This window comes from Pseudopipra pipra, chromosome 6, assembly GCF_036250125.1.
Source record: "Pseudopipra pipra isolate bDixPip1 chromosome 6, bDixPip1.hap1, whole genome shotgun sequence".
Lineage (NCBI taxonomy): Eukaryota > Metazoa > Chordata > Aves > Passeriformes > Pipridae > Pseudopipra > Pseudopipra pipra.
Window position 1 is genome coordinate 27,909,723 of NC_087554.1, and position 19,779 is coordinate 27,929,501.

Sequence of the window (19,779 nt, forward strand, 5' to 3'; positions counted from 1 at the left end):
GATTAAATAATGCCAAATACAGGAAATTTACTTTTAGAAGTATGAAGTGGAGCATATCAGTTTTGAGTACCATTGAAATTCAGTTGTTGCTGATAGTTTTACAAAAAGAATCTGCCTTGTAGAATTTATATTGGTATTTTTAAAAAATTGTTGATATAAGTTAGTATTTTCAATGTCTTGTCGTCTGTTTTGCTTCATTTTTACTTTCTTTTGGTCTCTTGTATAAAGGTGAAGAAATTAGCTTATTGCTAGAAAAGTATATTTTATAGGCTTAATAATTGTTTTGCGGTGTTGTAATTTTAAGAGCTGGTGATCTAATAGCAAAAATATCAACTTGAGCTAGCAGATACATGAGAAGAAAGTACCCATTTCCAGCTAAAGGGGAAAAAGGCAGAAATCTGATCTCGATAGTGTCATTGTTCTGTTGTCTGAATATTAGAAACAATTGTTAGCCCTTACTGAAACACTGAAAAATTTGGATCGCTGCTTTTTCGTCCCACCTCCTTGTAATAAAGTCAAGGAACAATCTTTTTTCCGTCTCCATCCTCTGTCTTCTCACAAAATTAATGGCCATTTATTTTCAAAGATACAGCTGAGAATTGTTATTTGTCCCCACTGTCTTAAATGAGAAAAAAATTAGTAACTTAATGTTGCTTTTCTTTCCTTTCACATGGAATCACAGACATCCGCTAATGACCTGGGATTCTAGCCAAGAGCTAGCAGCAGTGGGAGAAAATGCAGGATATTTATAACTTCGTTATAATCCATTATTTATTCCTTACTTTCTTCATTGTAAGAGAGATATCATTCAGTATAACAAAATCACCCAACTAACAAATCTCACAGTATTTATTTTGCTCGTTTTAAGACATTATCAGTAAAACTGCTCTCCTTTTTTTTTTTTTGGTAAATATTCAGGCACAGACAATGATGGTATCACAACATTTAAAGTGACAAATTACATTATTTTTCTGGCATGAAATAATATCTGGGCCAGAGGAATAGGATGTCTAAAACATCTTCTGGCCCTGGTGGAATAAAACAGTGTGGCTGTAGAGAGCATTGTGTTGCTTCTTCCAGCTGTGACATTAGCCTTTTCTAGACTTTTAGAAAAGCTGAAGTTTTTAGTTTCCCCTGTGGTTCCATTATTGAGTGATCTGGCCTAGAATTCACTCAGGAAAATTTTTCCTACATGCTGTATTGCTGACCCTAGTGTAAGTCACTCTGTTATTGTTCCGCTGGTGAAGATGCACAGCACAGAAAAGAAATCTGCACCTCTGACATCCAACCCAGCAAACAGACACCCATGTATATAGAGCAGCACTCAAACCTGCAGTCACAGGTTTCTAGGACTGAGAAACAAACCACTTAGTTGCTCATCTGCTCATTAAGTGGTTTGTAGGCACAGTGTGGCAGGTTGTGTGTAGCTATTTACTTGTAATTTTCTCTTTCCTTTCCCTAAGGATGCTTACTGCAGTTTTTATCTAAAGAGCTAGATAATACAATGATACTACAGAGTTGTCTGTCTTTGCCTTTGGGAAAAGAGTAATTCACTCCTTTGCAGAGGGTGGGCATAATCAAAAAAACCTCGGTGTTTTTTGGTCATATCTGCTCTTTAAATATGTTGGTTTCTTATAACATTTGATAAGTTTGACACATACCTGCCCACCCACATCCTTTTTTGCAACTGTGTCATGGCAGACTTATCATATCAAGGGAAGAAGTGCTCAAAATCAGACAAGGAGTGTTCTTTAGCTGGGAAGTTTTGTCAGAATGTGTTCCTTAAGTCTTGATTGGGAATCCCAGAATTATACAACTGCTCTGAATTTTCTTTTGACTTACATGAGAAGTTATATATATCCAAGTAACTGTGTCTGTAGGAACTATTTTACATAAATTGAATGGAGCTCTTGGAAAAAATAGTACACCTGTGATGATTCTGTTTCAGAGAATATCTTTACAGAACGAGGATTCAAGTCTGAAGCTGGACTTCTATCAGGTGATCCACCTGTATAGATCAGAAGAAGAAACAGCTCCCTAAGACAAATAGTCCTTTTCCTATAGAACTAGACTATAGTTCCCATAGTCACTTTTAAATAGTGACAGTTTGTAACAATCAGCTTTTGAGGAAAGATGGAGAATGTTTTCACTGCATCTCCCTAACAAATATTGCTGTTCTCCTGGAGAGAATTACTAAGCCTAACATCTAATTCACAATTTACTAAAGGGAAGTGATTTTATGCATTCCTTAATGGATAGGATTTGCCTCTCTTGATTTAATGGGCAGATGAAATAGCAGAATAAAGCTTACATAGAACATAACATGTTATGTGTGAATCCTAAAGCAGTCATTAATAAAGTAAAAAATTGACAAGTGTTTTTCAGTGTAGAAAGCTTTATGACAAGTAAGGCTGAACTGAGCTAAATCAGATATCAACAGAGTATCAAATGTTATGGGGTTTAGATTGTATGGCTGTTACATACAAATTGCTCTTCTATAAATGAGTACAGAAGAGGAATCCTGGTTGGGCGGGAAAAGAGACATCAGAGAGAAATGTGGTTTTGTACAGGGAGATGACAATACCAGCAATAGAATACCGCCAATTCAGTAAAAAGAGAAGGAGAAAAAAAAGAAAACAGAGGGTGGAGTTGTGCCATTGGTGATGAAGCACTTCAGAAGTTTTAAAAGTTCAGGTTCTATCAGAACATTTATAAATTAGATTGATGTGGTAAGCACAGATTGTTTCTTTTTCAAAAGGAGACAGGTTTTTTTATGAGTGAATAAGATGTATTTTCATGATTTTATAATTCAGTGATAAATGGCAGGAATATAAAGCTACCACTCACCCTGTTCAGTGTTGCTTATTTTCTTCCTCTCTCCTCCTAGAGGAACAGTATATATTTCTCAAACATTATTTGAAATTTTTTCTAATAGTTTTGTTTTACAATTCCACTTAAATACCTTCATCAAGATTGAACTTTCATGCTGTTAAATTTAGTGTCTGTGTGTACATCACCACACAGAGCAGACAGTTTTTCCACTGGAAAAAAAATCATAGCTGATAAGATGAACAAAGCAATCGTTGTGTCCTCTCACAGGGAAAATTAAAGCACAAAGGATTTAAGGACATGCAGGAAGTCTGTTGGCAGAGCCAAGAACAGAACTGTCTCTTAAGTTCTGGTGTAAATGCCTCTGCTATGGGCCAAGCTTCTTGAGCTGGAGAGAAGCTGTTCCTTTCACTGCCCTGCTTCCGGTTTGACTGGGAAAAAGAAACTGAAAAGACAGGATAGAGAGAGGGAAGAGAAATAACCCTGGTTGTGAAGCTGTGGCCTCTTAACAAGAGAGAAGAAATGTTCCCAAACTAACCAACCGATGCTTTCCTCCCCCCTTCTCTGTATCCCATTCAAGCCAAAAAGTAATGTTGCTTAAGTAATCCTAATGTCACAGTAGACGGTTCTGTGCAACTGATCAGCATAATGTGCTTCCCTTTACTTCTGCTTTTTCTGGCCATGTACAGAAAGCCCTTCAACTGACATTTGTTTAATATTCTTTAAGAGAAAACACATGCAGAAAAAGCCTTGCATTGTTGGAACTACTTCCTAGATTTGTTTTCACATATTCCTTCCTTGCATCCTCTTTCTGCTTTTTTATTTAAATTAATCTTGGGGAGTTTATGAAAGTTCAGGGACCAGGGCTTTCATTATTTTGGCAGAAATTGTTTAGTTCTGCATAACTCTATTTCATGAAATATTTTTTCACCTTAAATCTAAGTCTTGGATGCTACATCTGAGATGTAGCAGCAATTTAATTTAAAAAAATTTAGTCATAATCCAAACAGTAACAGCTTAAAGGGGGCAAGATTCTGGAAGGAAAACACACCAAATAATGAGATAGAGCATATCTGTAGTTCATAGCAAACACATACTGCAGGACTGAGGCTTTTAGGTTTTATGCAGTTGCTTAAACTGTCCTGACCTATTGGTTGAGTGATTTTGTTTGTATAATAAATAATAGCCCCTTTTTTATACTAAGATCATTTTGTAGCTGGATCTGCTGCAATTGTCTCAACGCTCTGAAGCTTTTTATCTACTGATGAGGAAGTTTTCTGTTTTCTTGTGTGCATGGCAAATCTTAATTGAAATTCAGCCACTGAGTTTTTCAGCATTTATAAAGTGATTTGTTGGTTCTGTGGTGAAAAGTAGCTGTTGACTGTGGTAGCTGTATGTCTTATTTGAGTTTAGTCTTTTCCTCTTTCATTAAATTGTGGTACTTTAAAGGCTGTTTTTAAAATGTGCTGCACAAGATGATAATTTTCTTTTGTTTTTTTTTTTTTCTTCCCAGTTACATGCCTGTGGGAATTTATCTTAGTATTCTAACTTAACCTAATGTTTTATAGTAAAACTGGTTTGTTTTTAGTGAGTTGTTTGTCGATATTGATGCTTGTGGACAATGCCTATAACAAGTAGTGATTTTAGTTATTCAAAAACCCTTTTTTTAATTCCTGCCTTTTTGTCTTGACCAAATAAACTCCCTTGAAATTTCAAAGATTAGTTTATTTTCCTAATTTTAATATTAAATATTGACCATTTTGCACACTGGCAAATAAGAAAACAGTTACTGTACAAATAAGATTTGATAAACTACTATTAGCTTGTTGCTCCTAAAAGGTATAGGTTTCTCTCTTCTGCTCCTTCTGCTTTCTCCTCCATTCTCCTCCACTTCAATCAAAGTTGGTCTCTGCCTCTTCCTTGTTCTTTAAAAAAAATGCAAATATTATTTACCAGAAATTATTTAGGAAAAAAACCCCAAATGCCATAAAACCCTTATTTATCAATATTTTTACCTTAAATTTGCAAATGTGGCATTACATCCTGTACCTGGAAGTTTATTGGATTTTTTTTCATGTTACTCTGAGACTTCATTTGAGTGACTTGGGAAAACTTTCAGTTTCCTGGCTTATTAAACCTCAAAGTACAACAGACAATTTACTGTCATATAAAACAACTGCTTTTTGTTTCCTTTTGCAATTCAGGTTCTGATTGGATTAAGAAAGGGAAGTTTTATGCTTGGTAAATCCATATTGCCAAACCTTCATTTCTGATAGATTGCCTCCATTATCTTCAAAAGTAAAGCATTTTTTGCTGTAAGAAGGACACTATCACAGAATAAAGGCAGCCCATTCCACTTACAGTGTGAAACACATATTTGCTGTTAATTATCCTAGTTGTATATCTATTAAATGCACAGTAATTCAAAGCAAGGTCAAAGATACCCATATTAACTGAGCCTCATGTTACAATAGTCTATAGCATTAGTTTAAATCACGTGCATTAAAGAAGAGTTTGATTATCTCTAGCCTTTTGGAGGAACAAAAGAAAAACTGCCAGGCAACACACTTGTGTCTTGTCTTTGTGTGTGTCACATAGAAAGGACCTAGATTACAAGTGTTATCCACAGGCCATTGGTTTGGCAGAGAAACATAAAAAAAAAAAGTCTTCATAGTATACACTATTTCTGGTATCTTCTAATGGAACATTGAAATAGATTTTGAAATGTTCAAGTGACCTGTTGTTAGACTTGACATAAATGATTATTATCTAATATAAAACAGTCTCACCCCCAAATATGTTCGCATTACAGCAACTTGGGCAGCATTTTGGTGTGCCTAAGCTGCACGATTAGGACATTTTAACTACATTTTAGACCAAACCTTTCCCTTTCTCCCACCTGTACTGCAATGAGGACTGAGTTGTATGATCAGGATTTGTTAGATTTGAGCTGGAATCTGGCCACGTTCACAGAATCACAGAATATGCCGAGTTGGAAGCAATCCACAAGGAATGCCGGCGAAGTACCTTGAATGATAACAGTTATCTTAATGCCCTCTCATAACTTCTTCAGAAAGGCATGTTTTTTTTCCACTATTAGGACTGTTGACGCATAGTAACTTGTAGAATGTTTCGCAGATCACCATGGGGTGTGGACCATGTACAGCTGGGCAAGTACAGGGAAAAGACTTTGCAAAGCCAGTTAGGGCCTTGTTGAAAGAAGCACTCTTGCATGGAACAAACTGAACAGTGCCAATCACGCAGAGCAGCTGTGCAGGGAAGACATAATCTTCCCAGCCAAATGGCATGTTCTCTGCAGGAAGCCATATCCAACTCATGTTCTTTGGAAAGCCTCATCTTATGAAGTTTCATTTTAAAAGTGAGACTTGGAAGAGTCCCAGAAGAGTCTTTTTTTTTTTTTCCTCCCCTCCTCGTGATCAGCAAAACCCATGATTCAATCTATTATATCATGAAATATGCTAGTACATATGTCCTGAATGATTAATTGTAGTATTTTTTGTATAATCTGCAGCTGTTATTGCTGATGGGTATTTGGACTAATGCCTCTGATATTAGCACAGAAAAAGCTTTGGTTTCAATTACTCTCCTTCATTTTTAAACAAGTAATAAATTAATTGCTATGCTTTACTTTTCCATTTTTTTCTGCAGTACACTAAAACAAAGAGGCTTTTCTGACTAAATTGAGACTATATTCAATTAAATGAATTGTAATTTATCCTCACAAAAGGAGAGAGTAATTTACCAGAAAGAACAAACACAAAACGGTACAAATCAGCTTTTAATAGAAGTTCAGTAAGTAATTTTTGAAATCCTCATACTTCATCATGCTAGGGTTGTGTCACTGTTTTCATAGTTATCCAGCTTTGCTTGTATTATACATCTTTTCTCAAGGCCTAATTCAAAAAGGTCTGATTTAAACCATATTTGTATTAAAGTGTCTGAGCAGCCATGTGTATTTAATAGAGAGTAAATGTAAGTTTGCTTTGTTTTACTGAGACTTTGGAGTTAGAGGCTCTTCCTTCAGGGAGTCTAATGTATGTGGAGAGAGTGCCCAATAATTTCCACAGTTGGCTTTAATTGCTTTAGTTATTATAAGATTGCAAGGAACTTTGTGAATATTGGTAAGAACATCTCACAATTTTCTAGTAATGTATAGTATTATTCCTGCTTTATCTGCAGGAAAATCAAACTGTGACAATGTTGAATGAATTGCACAATGTCATACAAAAGTTTCAACAATAGAGCTAGAAGTAAAATGGTGTTGTTATAAATAACCAACTTCAATGTCCAGGTGACGTTGTTAGCATTGCTGTCCCGAAGGCTTACCACCTTGGGAAGATTTCATTTTATTACGCTTAGCTCTGTTATTAACTCTCAAAGATCCATGGTGAACCTTCAGAAAGCAGGACAGCTCTTAATGAAGAAACTATCAGAGAATCAAGATGCTTCTCTAGGTTGCATTTATCCCTGTTGTAAGAGGTTCTACCATATGAACTGTAGGTTTCAAAATTGATATGGAGTACTCAAGCTGTTTTAGGCCACTTCTGTGTACAATGAGCCATGCAAAATTCCTGAATTCATTCAATGTTGATACTCTGAAGTGGGCACAGTATTGCCTTGCTCCCATTACTTCAAGGTAATGCATCCTGTAATTTCTTAGTCCTTTATCCTGCTTGACTCCAGTCTCATTCAGTTTGCCCCCAAATCCTACCCTCTGGACTACAGATCTACAAACATCTGTCTTTCACACTTTTGTCACTGTTCTTCATCCTCCATATCAACAGCCCAATGTTTTCCTGCACTTCAGGTTCCAAACCACTGTGCTTGACATACTAGTACTGTAAGAAAGATCTAACAAGTGAATGCAGGGCACTTAACATTGAGTCTGATAAATTTGAAAGATAAATACTGTGAAGATCCCTGTTCCTATGGAATTATTAAAGGGGCGAGATCTGCAAGTAATGGAGAGTGTTAGTGTTTATAATGAGACATATTATTCACGGACTGTTTTTTTTTTTTGGTCTTTTCAGGTGTTCCAGGACCTTGGCACTTCTGTGTTGTCAGGTGCATTTAGAGGATACAACATCTGCCTTTTTGCGTATGGACAGACAGGTTCAGGAAAAACTTACACAATGATGGGAACACCTGTGAGTTACACCATTCATTTTAAACTTAGGTTTGAGGGCAAGATATCTAGCAGAAACATCTCTCTATTTTTAAACTGTTATTGTAGTGCTTGTTGAGCAGGATGCTTATACATGTTTTATTTGGTATTTAAGTGGATAAAATGAGAGCCTTTTCATTTAGGTAAACCATATAGTACAGGTAAAATACTAGAAAATACAGTATAGTTTAAATATTTATTAGTAGATAATCTTCATCTTACTATGCATGAATCTTACCATCAGGTTAGAGGACAAAGAAAAGCTATACACCTGAATGTATAGCCCTGAGTTTCAGAAACTGTAGCCCAAAGTAATACAAAGTATTAATTCTCATGGAATATTTTGGCAGTCTGAACTGTGCTGAAATTAAATTACTTTCACAAATAAAACTGAATAAAATTCTCAGTAATATTTTTGTAACAGGCTTAATGATTTACTTGAGATCTTTATTTCTTGCAGAAGTTATTCTTTGGCTTGTGGAAACTAATACTCACTTCACTTCTAGTTTTGAAATGTATTTGAATAGAATTTGCAGATGCTGTTACATTTTAAGATTGTCTATCAGGAATCACTTAAAAAGTGCATTTTAATCTCAGTACTCAGATTGATAGAGTCAGTTGATGACTTCCTGTGTTCTGCTGTAACACAATGCAATTTGATTTTTATCCAGGAATATTCTTAGCTGTTGGTGAAACATGCCCCTAAAAAAGAAAAAAAATTTAATAATTTGTGTAAGTGTACCAGGATTTCCTACATCCATGGGATTCAATTTTCAAGGGGAACTAAGGGCAAAATGAGTTCAAACCCTGAAGATAAGAAAAAGTCTGTTCTGCAGTGGTTTGTGCTTTTGACAAGAATTTTAAAATTTTATTTTCTCAACAGACATCAACAATAGGATTTTCTTAAATGATTGCCCATTTCTCCATTAATTTTATGCAAAATCAAATTTTACGCCATGAAAGCCTGAAGAAGTGTTAAAATTGGAGTTAATAAGTGATAAACTAGGATATTTGTATTAGACTATTTTGAAAACATCTTAGCAATTCAAAATGGCCACCTCTTGAAATTATCACTATTTCCAAGGAAATTTCTGGATGTAGTCTTTCGAAGAGATTTCTTGCTTAGATAATGATTTCTTTCTCCACTGGAATATTGCTTTGATCTGATCTTTAATAACATGTGTCCACTGTGAAACAGTGTTCAAAACTAAGAAGAAACAAGTGTTTGGTATAAACTGAACTTTTGTACATGGTGGTCTACTTGATGAACCTGGACTTTCTCCCGTCGACACCATTTCAGGTGTGCCTTCTAAAAGCCTTTCGTGATATTCAACAGGCAGATTCCACCTAAGCCTTGGAGTCTTTCCCAGAGTGTGCTGCACTGCAATCACTGAAGTGTGAGCAATCGTGTCATAAGAACAGTTTGTCAAACAAATCGACACCATTTCTTCAGTGCTGTGTAGACTGTTTGGGCAAAATTTAAATCAGCTAGTTTGGGTACTGTCAGCAGCCCCATATCCTGTTCTCTCTGAGAGACAAAATTTATAAATCTAGCTGTTTGAAGACTGCTCTGTGATGCTACAGCACGAAGAAATAAAAGTAGAATAAGGAAAAAACCCCAAATATTCATGACCAAGCAAATTAGTTTCAGTGTTGGCCTGGCTTCATCTAGACTGCAACGCCTCTGACATAGATGTGTCCAGTATCTTTACGTTAAACAGCTCTTGGATTTAACCCATGCCTCTAAACTTCTCATTGATGCTGTGTAAGTTGCTCTAAAATTACTTTTGCTATAGATAGCCATACTGTTTTAAGCTACACTTCAGAGCTGTTTGTGCTGCAATCCACCATAAAGTCATTAGTGCACTATGATTCTGTCCTTTTCTTATAACTTGGCTTTTATTTTAATAATAAGTTTTGCATGAGTGATAGCAAGTATATTGTTTAATTTTTTTTTCTGTTTATTATTTGAAGGCGTCCATTGGGCTGACACCTCGTATATGTGAGGTATTTTTTTTTCCTTCACCTGCATTTGTTTAAGCAGTTACATTTTCTTAATGTATTTAAAATTTACATAAACTTCTGATTTGTGCAGGGCCTCTTTTCAAGGAAGGAGGATTACTCAGACCAGACAGCATCTTGCAGGGTAAAGGTCAGGTAAGGTTGTCACTGGTTTGGACAGTGATATGAAAGCTTTCAACAACATATTCCTGTGATCAAACTAAGTAAAAACTAGTTTATTTTGTTTCTGTTTTCTTAGATGATAGTAATTTTGGAGCCAGGGGAAGAACACAGAGGAAGGATGAGAAAGTGCTGGTTTTAGGTTTCCATTTCAGTATAGTTTTTGGATGCTGTATGTTCGCTTTTGTATAGGCAGCTGAAATAGGAGTGTAGTGAAAAATTACTTCCTGTTTGTTTAACTCCTAAATTTGAGCCATAATCCTACATTCCATTCTTATTTATCATTTCCATGGACTTTATGAGCCATATGTTTGGAAATCTGGGGCTTTGAACCCGCTAGTGTAAAACATGTATGTAAGATTCAGTTAGTTACATTGTCTAAATATACAATTTATCCTTTTGTTTTCATTTTGAGTGCATTTAGCTTTTTTTTTTCCTATTCAGTTTTCTTGAAATCTATAATGAGCGTGTCCGAGATCTGTTAAAACAGTCAGGCCGAAAGAAACCTTATACACTTCGAGTTCGAGAACACCCAGAAACAGGACCATATGTACAAGGTGAGAGTGGGCTTCACAATTAGCATCATCAAAATTGCAAGTAAATGTATATCAGGTCTTTATATATCTTTGCATATATTCCTGGCATGTTTCTAATTTCTTCTACTCTTCAAGAGTTACTTTCTTCGAGTGTTTTTTCATGTTAATATGATCATGTATAATACACTGAAAGCTTTGCCTCTGTTATCCTACTGGCTGTATGTCCTGCACCCTTTTGGTTGCTTTTCCAGGTATAGGTCATATGCAAGCCATGGTATTTTGCTTTCTTTTCTTCTGAAAAAATGTTAACGTTATCAAGAAATTCACCAACATCAGCTCTAAATGCATTCTCCAGACTGGTTTAAGGTCCCTCCATAACTGTTTTGGTCTCTGGCAGCAGAATGTACATTTTAAAAAAGAAAATGTAGATAAATTCAACTGTTGGATGTTGCAGGGCAGGTCATGATTAAAATCTGTATTATCCAAGCAAGAACCCCAAAAGCTTCATTTTTCTTCATTAAACTGATAAAGCTCAGGATGGGTAATGTAGGTGCATTATATGATTAAAACCATCATGGCTTTTTATTTCATAGAATCATAGAATTATAGAGTCATAGAACATCCTGAGTTGGAAGGAACCCACGAGGGTCTTCAAAGTCCAACTCCCAGCCCTGCACAGGACAGCCACAAAAATTTCACCATATGCCTGAGAGCATTTCCAAATACTTCTTGAATTCTGTCAGGCTTGGTGCAGTGACCACTTCCCAGGGGAGCTTGTTCTTGTGCCTGACCACCCTCTGGGTGAAGCACCCTTTCTGAATATCCAACCTAAACCTCCTCGAACACAACTTCGTGGCATTTTGTCCTGGATCCTGTCACTGGTCACCAGAGAGAACAGATCAATGCCTGTCCCTCTGCTTCCCCACCATGAGGAAGTTGTACACTGCAATGAGGTGTCCCCTCAACTTCCTCTTCTCCAGGCTGAACAGACCAAGTGACCTCAGCCACTCCTTTTATGGCTTCCCCTCAAGGCCCTTTCACCACTCTCACAGCCCTCCTTTGGATGCTTTCTAACAGCTTGTATCTTTCTTACTTTGTGGTGCCCAAAACTGCACACAGGACTTAAGGTGGGGCCGCCCCAGTGCAGAGCAGAGCAGGACAATCCCCTCCCTCGACCGGCTGGCCATGCTTTGCCTGATGCCCCCCAGGACAGGGTTGTCCCTCCTGGCTGCCAGGGCACTGCTGACTCACATTCAACTTGCCATTGACCAGTACCCCCGGTCCCTTTCTGTGGTGCTGCTCTCCAGCCTCTCGTTCCCCAGCCTATACATTCATCCAGGGTTGCCCCTCGATGCAGAATCTGGCCCTTATCTTTATTAAACCTTTGGTGATTGCCCAGCCCTTTGATTTGTTAAGGTCTTTCTGCATGACTGTTAAGGTATTTAAAAAAACTGCTTTTATTGTCCCCACAGTACTGTTGAGCTTCAGTTCCAGTTGAGCTTTGGCGACACAAAGTTTCTCCCTACATTTTACCCCTTCGTGCTTGTAACAGCAACCCCTTAGACAGTTCATGTTTTTTAGTGAATCATAGCTTTCAAATCACGTGACAGAGAACAGATGAAAAATGAAAACATGTTTTTTCCCATTTCAGTTGTCTTTCTTACTTTAGTTCTTCTCTCTCATTTTTCTACTTCCAGTTCGTTTTCAGTTTTGATTGATGCCTTCACCTCAGGGTCTCACAGAGCTTTCACTTGCAATTAGGCCTTTGGTACTTCGTAAATTGATTGGCTCCTGGTGTAAAGTTTGCCTGCTGCATTGTGTGTCTGACCAAAAACTGACCAAAGGCACATGTCAAAATCAGCGCACCAGTGCAAAATCATAAACTGTAGCTTTACATTGGAGACCAGAAGGAAGAGCCTTTTCCAAACTGATGCAAGTTTCATAAATTAGTGAGGTTTTTTAGGAAGTAAATGCATACATTTCCTTTTCAGTTTGCCTTATTTAGTGGTCAGAATTCCAAAGCTGCATCTGGTATCACAGACTCTGCAACTGCTTGGCTGGCCACTAAGTGGGTAGTAACACCTTGGGGGTATGCATTTAGTACACAAAATGTATATCACACAGAATTTTGTGGGTCCTGTCACATCAGATCAAATACTGATTTTTTCTGGATTTTAAATAGAATTCTTGTATCAGTTTGTTTTATGAATTTCTTTTGTTCTCCCTGGTTCACTTTTCTCCCTCTCCTTTTCTTTACTCTACGGCATTACACATCGGATTGTTATCCTCACTTTAGAGATTAAGGCAAAATGTGACAAAAGATAGGGTGACTTGACTGTGTGATTGAATAGAGCCTAGAATTCCCATCTCTGATTCCCTGGACATCTGTTGTATTGGTCACAGTACATCTAACAAACAGTGGTTGTTACCAATTCCTCTTCTCAAAATTTGAAATCAGTACTTGGAAAGTGTTGGACTTGCATAGTCTTATACACAAGGGCCTATCTTGCATTCTGGTTATTTCAGCTGTGCTTTCCCAGCACATCAGCATCCTGTTTAAGGAGAGTTGGAAAAGAGCTGAATTGATGGTCTCATTAGTATGGCAAACTTATCATTCTTTGAAAAGCAGATTCATAGACATTTGGCCTTTACTGAGGTCTTTCCAAGATTCTTTCTACCTGCTTATCGTAGAACTTCATTGTTGGTGGAGTACAGATACTAATTATTTTCTTTTAGCAGCTGCTCATTCACCACACAAGAAAAGGTCTTTAAAATGCTTCCTTCCTTGGTAATTTCCATCTCTTTTCTCAGGCCTTATATCTCCAGTGATTCCTTGGCTGCATATAATGGTGTTTCCCTGTTTTAAAAGAAAATACAGTTATAGCTTCTGCCAATGGGCTGGCTTGTCCTTTGTCAGTATTCTTCTGGAAGCTTCCAGGCCCATTCTGTCACTTCTTTTTCAATTCTGTAGTGACTTTTTTTTGTTGTGGGGTATTTTGGTTGTTGTTGTGGTTTGTTGGCTTGGTTTGTTTTTTTTTTAATTTACCCCCTTTGAAAAAAGATTTTATACTTAGACACAGCTGAAGACTTTGAGTGGAACAGTTTTATGCTAGAGTTCTGAAATATGCTGTGAAAGTTCCCAGTTAATTAGATTTTGTAAACTGAGAGGAAAAGATATTGGCAAAGGATTAACCTCAGTAATATTTACCACTTTTGGCCACAGTTCTAAGTTCAGTTTTAATAATTTATTTTACAAGATTCTCTCCCTCTGTATGTTATGACAACGTGCAAAAACCATTGTGTTAATCCTAGTAAGAAAAATTTTAATGGCATGATTCACATTTTTCAAAAAACTGAACACATGCGTGAAAAATGAAGTAATTTCTCTACTGAAGGCATCATGGGATGTAATTAGATGCTGTTGTGAGACCATGTGAACAGAAGTGATTTCAGGCTCTGTGAGTCAGTGGCTTAGGGCAACAGATGACATAATTGGGTTTTTTTTTAGATGTGTATATAAATATATATTAATGAATAAATTTGCCTATGTATGGTTTATGCAATTAAGAATTGTGACAGTTTGCTTTACTTTAGGCAGCTCTGGTGTCTGTTGGGGAGAGTGACTAATAAAGAAGGTGTGATAGCTCATTTTGGAACTGCATTCAATAGCTCACATCGAAAACAAGCAGCAGTGACAAAGTCCAAAGGTCTTTTGAGTGCAGGTGAAGAGTACAGTCAGCTAGATTTTAATATGATCATATTTAAGAAAATGAAGAGGTTCACAGCACTGGTGCAAAGTGTGCTTCTCAACTGCAGTAGTATATTGCTTTGATTAACAATTGCTGAGCTCTTTACCTCATTACCTCAAGGTAATGAGGACCTTGTACGTGTTGAAGTAGTCTTTGGCAATTTTATATGTAGTGTCTCTGTGCAGGGTCAGAGTATTATATTCATCAAGAATATTATTTCCAATAGCTAGGTGGCTGAGATCAAAATGATCAGCAAGTTTATTAGAAGGGCAGCTTGTTTTGTGTTTCTCTCCCAGGCAATTTGCTGTATGGGAGAAATAAAAATCAACATCAACAAGGCTCAGAAATTTTCCATTATTTTTCATAGATCAAACAAGATAAGGACTAGCATCTGTATTTGCATCATACTTCTTGCAAGCAATCAGCAATTTTAAGGTGTACTGACTTTGATCAGGAGCTCCCCAGGGTACCATTAGTTTCAGTTGTGTGTTCGGTGTCAGTGATATCCAGAGTACAGTTAGCAGTGGATGAAGAACAGAGAGAGACTAAAATCAGAAAACTTAACCCCTTTAAGGGTGCTTAGATGCTCTGGGAAATGCAATTTTCATTTGCAAGTCCACTAAGGAAGTCCCAGCTCTGAACACTAAGTATTTTGAATAGTTTCCAGCCCATCGTTTTACATGTAAAAGCTGAGAGATTGTAGCCTTTAAAATGCTGAAAGTGTTTCAGTGCTTTGGATTGGAATCATTTCAAACTTCCCTCTCACAGATGGTTGCACTGTTAAGGAATCAGCCTCTCTTAAATCAGGAAATGATGCAATCTATTTTATTACTCTGAGACAGATTTCTGAGGGAGATCCTTTCTTACTCCAAGGCAGATTTCTAGACGAACAAGCGCTTTTGATCTTTCTATGGGATTTGAAAATGACCTTTCTTTTTCTAACAGCCAACAAAACACTTTGTCATTTCTTTTCAAGCAACATTTGCAATATATCATTAGTCTTATCAAAAAACTAAATGCTTTGAACTCTGTACTAGATTCACTATTCCAGTGTTTATGGAAATGTAGGCAGGTAAGAATTTCTTCCTCTATTTTTTATAGCTGAGTTTTTATGTAGTTAAATAAGACCCTGAAAAAGGATCCGGGAAAACAATGTAGATAGTTTCCATATTCTGAGCTCTGAAGATCCCAGTGCTGCTGGAAAAATAGTGGGCCTCTTTCTCAAATGGAAAATGTGATGACTTCTGGAATTAATGTATTGTAAAGGGACACTAGAGAGCAGAAGAAATACTTTTGTTTGAAAGTCATTTTTCAAATGTGTGTGTGCAAGTGTGCATGCATGCACGCTGCAGTGAGGGGGGTGTCTTAAAGTATGGGTGATCCAAAAATCTTTTTTTTTTTATGTGTATCAGTTGTTAAAGGACTAAAGTAAATTCCCATCTTTGACTTAGATTTTGTCTTCATTTGAAGTTATCCTGTGAGAATAGACTCTAACAATGTCAGAAGTACTTATTTCAGTCCTGTTGAATTTTTCATTAATCTTGACTTGCATTCTAGCAGTAGATAAATTATTTGATCAGAATAAATCAAATTTTTTCAGTACTTTGTCTTCACCCACACTTTTGTGGTCTGTAGTAAAACTGACCAAACCTAAATCTGCGGTGGGGGGAGAAAGTTACCCTGGATTCCAGCTGTGAGATAAAACATTTTGCACAGGAGTATTTTACTGGGTATTGTATGATGAAGACTTGCTTCTTAGCTCAGGTGTTTTTTAAGGAGTCACTGCTGTACAAATGATAAATAATCATCACCATAAAGTGGAAATGAGGCATATTAAACTGGATTATGGGAAACACAAGCCTGTTGAGGATAAGTTTGTATGTCTGCTGGAATTTGCATTTTGCAAGGAGCTGGCAGGGCTGGTACAGCACAGCAGCACACTGCCCTCCACTGGGGCCTGCTTAGTCACGACCACCCCTCTAACACAGCAGGCTCTGAATGCAGCATTTCTTTCATTTGTTTGATGGATTTCCCCCCCTTATAAATAAAATCAAATAGAAAAACCCCAAAACAAAACAAACAAACAAACTAAGCCTAAACTGAAAGCAGAAGACAAGAAAAGGCCAGATGTTTCATACAGTTATTTGAGAGATCCCTCAAAAACCCTCTGAGGAGAAAAGTGCGTGAAGACTTCTAACTGTAGGCTGAAGCCTAACTAAGTAAGTGGTGAATATTCACAGGGGTTAGTTGGTTCTGAATTCTGTTAGTTGTGTGAGCAGAACCATTATCCAGAGGCAATGGCAAAAAGCTTTTTTACAGGATCTGTACGCAATTAGTAGGACTGACATAGCTGAACATTTATTATGGAGTTAGAGTTATACTGGCTTTTAAATAATATTGTTCTGCAAACAAGTTGGAAAAAGATCTGCACTTTGAAGGCACAGTGCATCACTGAAGGATGGACTGCAATTTTAAACTTTATTTTCTAAAATAAAAGTTACTCTAGTTAAGAGACTACTTCTAGAATAGACTGTCATCTCAGCAGAACATCCTTATGCTTCTCATGTTGAGTAAATTGTTGGATTAACTGACTGAAACTTCCTGAGAAAAGTATATATTTAACTCTTCTTGAATCTTTGGCAGGATTGACTCATCATTTAGTTACAGACTACAAGCAAGTTGTAAAACTTCTAGAAGAAGGAATAGCTAAAAGGTATTTTATGTAACAAAACAGCTCCATCTGTATTTGACGCTTCTTCCACCGTGTGTTAATTTCATTGATGTTTATTTTACTGACCATGTTGCCAATGCTTTGTCATGACAGGATGTCAGATTTGCTGATCTTGTGTAGAACATACACATAAGATGCTATGCATCCTCATATTATCCACAGCAAGAGCTATAAGCACTCACGAAGTTGTTTCTTCAAAACTGATCCCATACTGACTTACCCACAAAATTCAACCATCTGTCCGTGATAAAAGATGCAAGCCAAGAAAACATTTTGCTGTAAACAGACATCTGTTTTTCCCCTTCAGTTGCTCATGACACTTTAGACTGCATAGCTTTCAACTCTCTTGTTAGTTTAATTTAGTTATCTAAAACTACTGAAAATATAGTGTATATTTTTTTATTTTCCAGAAGTATTTGGTTTATAATTATTTGGTTTAATTTCTATTAATATTTTTAAAAGTTCTTAGCCCAAAATCATGTGTGTTTGCTATGGGAGAACTGCGGGATTTGGCACACTGGTGAAGTCAATGATTTTGGCTTTCTTTAGTCAAGACAGTTCTTTATCTTCTCAACAAGAAGCCTTGACTATTTTACAAGTGCCATTACAGCAATGGAAAAAGTCATATTTGAAAGGATCTTCCAAATGCAAATCACAGTTCTAAAACTGATATTAAGTCTTATCATAAAATAGTCAAGATTTTAGAATAACAGTGATGCTGGGAAGTAAATAGAAACTAAGCTGCATTATCACAAAAAACATAGAATATACATCAGGATTAAGTTTTGCTGCTTCTGCTTGTAGCAATTAGTAGACGCAGCTCTATGGTAGGAATAGACTATTTCAGAACAACAAAATTCCAGTCTGTCTACTAGTGTAATCCTACAGTAGTCTCATAGCTAAGGAAGTTGAAGATGTAAAGAAAAAAAAAGTCAGAGGTGCAATATTTTGTATGTAAGTTTTTGTGATGCTGAAGTTTCCGACTATGTCATTTGCATGAAACAAAGCAACAACTTCTTTTTCTGAGTATTTCTTCCAAAACTTATTTGGAATATACAAAAGACTCTTGCTTTCCTATAGTCTTTATTTTTATTAAATATTCTGCAGTGTATTTATTAGCTCATCATAAATACAATCAAACTCATTTAAAACATCTGCAGTCTGGGAAATTATGCCAAATGAACCTCAGCAGGATCTTAGGGATAAAGAAAGTGGTGAACAGGTTGCAATTGCCCCATATGGCAGGAGGCAGGAGAGGAGCAGATGGGGCGTGATGGCTCCAGATCTGACTATACAGGAAAGATAAGAGGGAAATGCACATGGGTAGTGCATTTCATGGGACAGAGGATATCCTCTGTACTAATAGCAATCAGAGTTTACTGAAGGCATTTTTTCTACCAGTTGGTTTTATCAGGTCGTCTCCAGCCCTGCTTTGGGCACGCTTGCCCATTGTAAAATAAATAAATATGATTTTCGACATGCAATCATTATTTTTGTTGTTACTCTCAGTGTTATTTTTTTTTCTCTTGACACTTTACAAGACTCAGTTTCAAATGTTTAAGATTAAAATTTTTATAATGCAGCAAATGCAAATTTCCAAAAGTACAGTCCTGGCACTGTAAACAACCAGTGAATCTAGATAATACTATCAGAACAGTTAATAATATTAAAATTAAAAACACCATGACATAATAGAATATATGAAAAACTAACACATACATTCTCCCATAAAATGTTCAAATGGGTTGTGTGTAGTTGAGATGTGAACTAGCCCTCCAATTATCTTGCGTATTGTTGAAGGTGAGAAGTGAATACTAATACTTTCTCCTCTGAATCCTGAGGCACTTTCTTTTTCTCTTTTGCTTTATAAACTTTGGTACTGTTCCCTTATATTCTCTACCCACTGTAGAGCTGTTTTCTGTCATCTGCCCTTTACCTAATTGTCTTCCTCCTCCAACATCTGGAGACTAGTTTATGTTCTCCTGCTACCTCAGCTTAGGCTCACTTACAACCGTGATGCACTAGGCTGCCTGTAGCTTTTGGCAAAACCTGCTCACGTGGCTATGGAGGAGGTGTAGGAAGCAGAGAACAACAGGGAGGAGAGTCCTGGCTTTACCCGCATGCTCTGGATGCTCAACAGTGTATGCACAACTGCAGCTTTCTGCCCTCTAGTGCAACTGGTCTCTGCAGTACTCTGACAGCTGGGCTCGTAAAAAAAGCATGGTACCACAGTCCTTTTCTATACTGCTAAACTTACCTACTGTTGCTGAGGGTAGACTTGGCAAAAGTGATGCTAAAGGCTGTACGTGTAGCTGATACTCAAGGCAAGCTACAAGAGTGACAAAAGAAAAAGATCTGTGACCTGGCTTCTGCCCTAGCAAAATCCTGCTTTCTTTGGGTTTATCTAATTAAAACAACAATAAAGAAAGTAGAATTTCCACAAGTTTGCATTACAGAGACAGTGGGACGGTGCTGCTTCTCCTGCTCCTGTGCCTGGTACCCACTTGCCAGAGTGCAGTAGGTCAGAGCACTAGAGCTGTGTGACCGATCTGTCCATGTCATAAAATC

The 19,779-nt window shown here is 37.0% G+C and overlaps 1 protein-coding gene across 1 annotated transcript in view; it reads left to right on the plus strand.

Moving 5' to 3' along the window:
- The window catches only part of STARD9 (StAR related lipid transfer domain containing 9), a 102,377-nt gene that overhangs the window by 33,752 nt on the left and 48,846 nt on the right, over positions 1 to 19,779 (plus strand). The window contains exons 4-8 of the mRNA XM_064658148.1: positions 7,881 to 7,997; positions 9,989 to 10,021; positions 10,110 to 10,171; positions 10,640 to 10,752; positions 17,124 to 17,193. Of these exons, the coding sequence (XP_064514218.1) occupies positions 7,881 to 7,997; positions 9,989 to 10,021; positions 10,110 to 10,171; positions 10,640 to 10,752; positions 17,124 to 17,193 (395 nt within the window). The remainder of the gene's footprint in view (positions 1 to 7,880; positions 7,998 to 9,988; positions 10,022 to 10,109; positions 10,172 to 10,639; positions 10,753 to 17,123; positions 17,194 to 19,779) is intronic.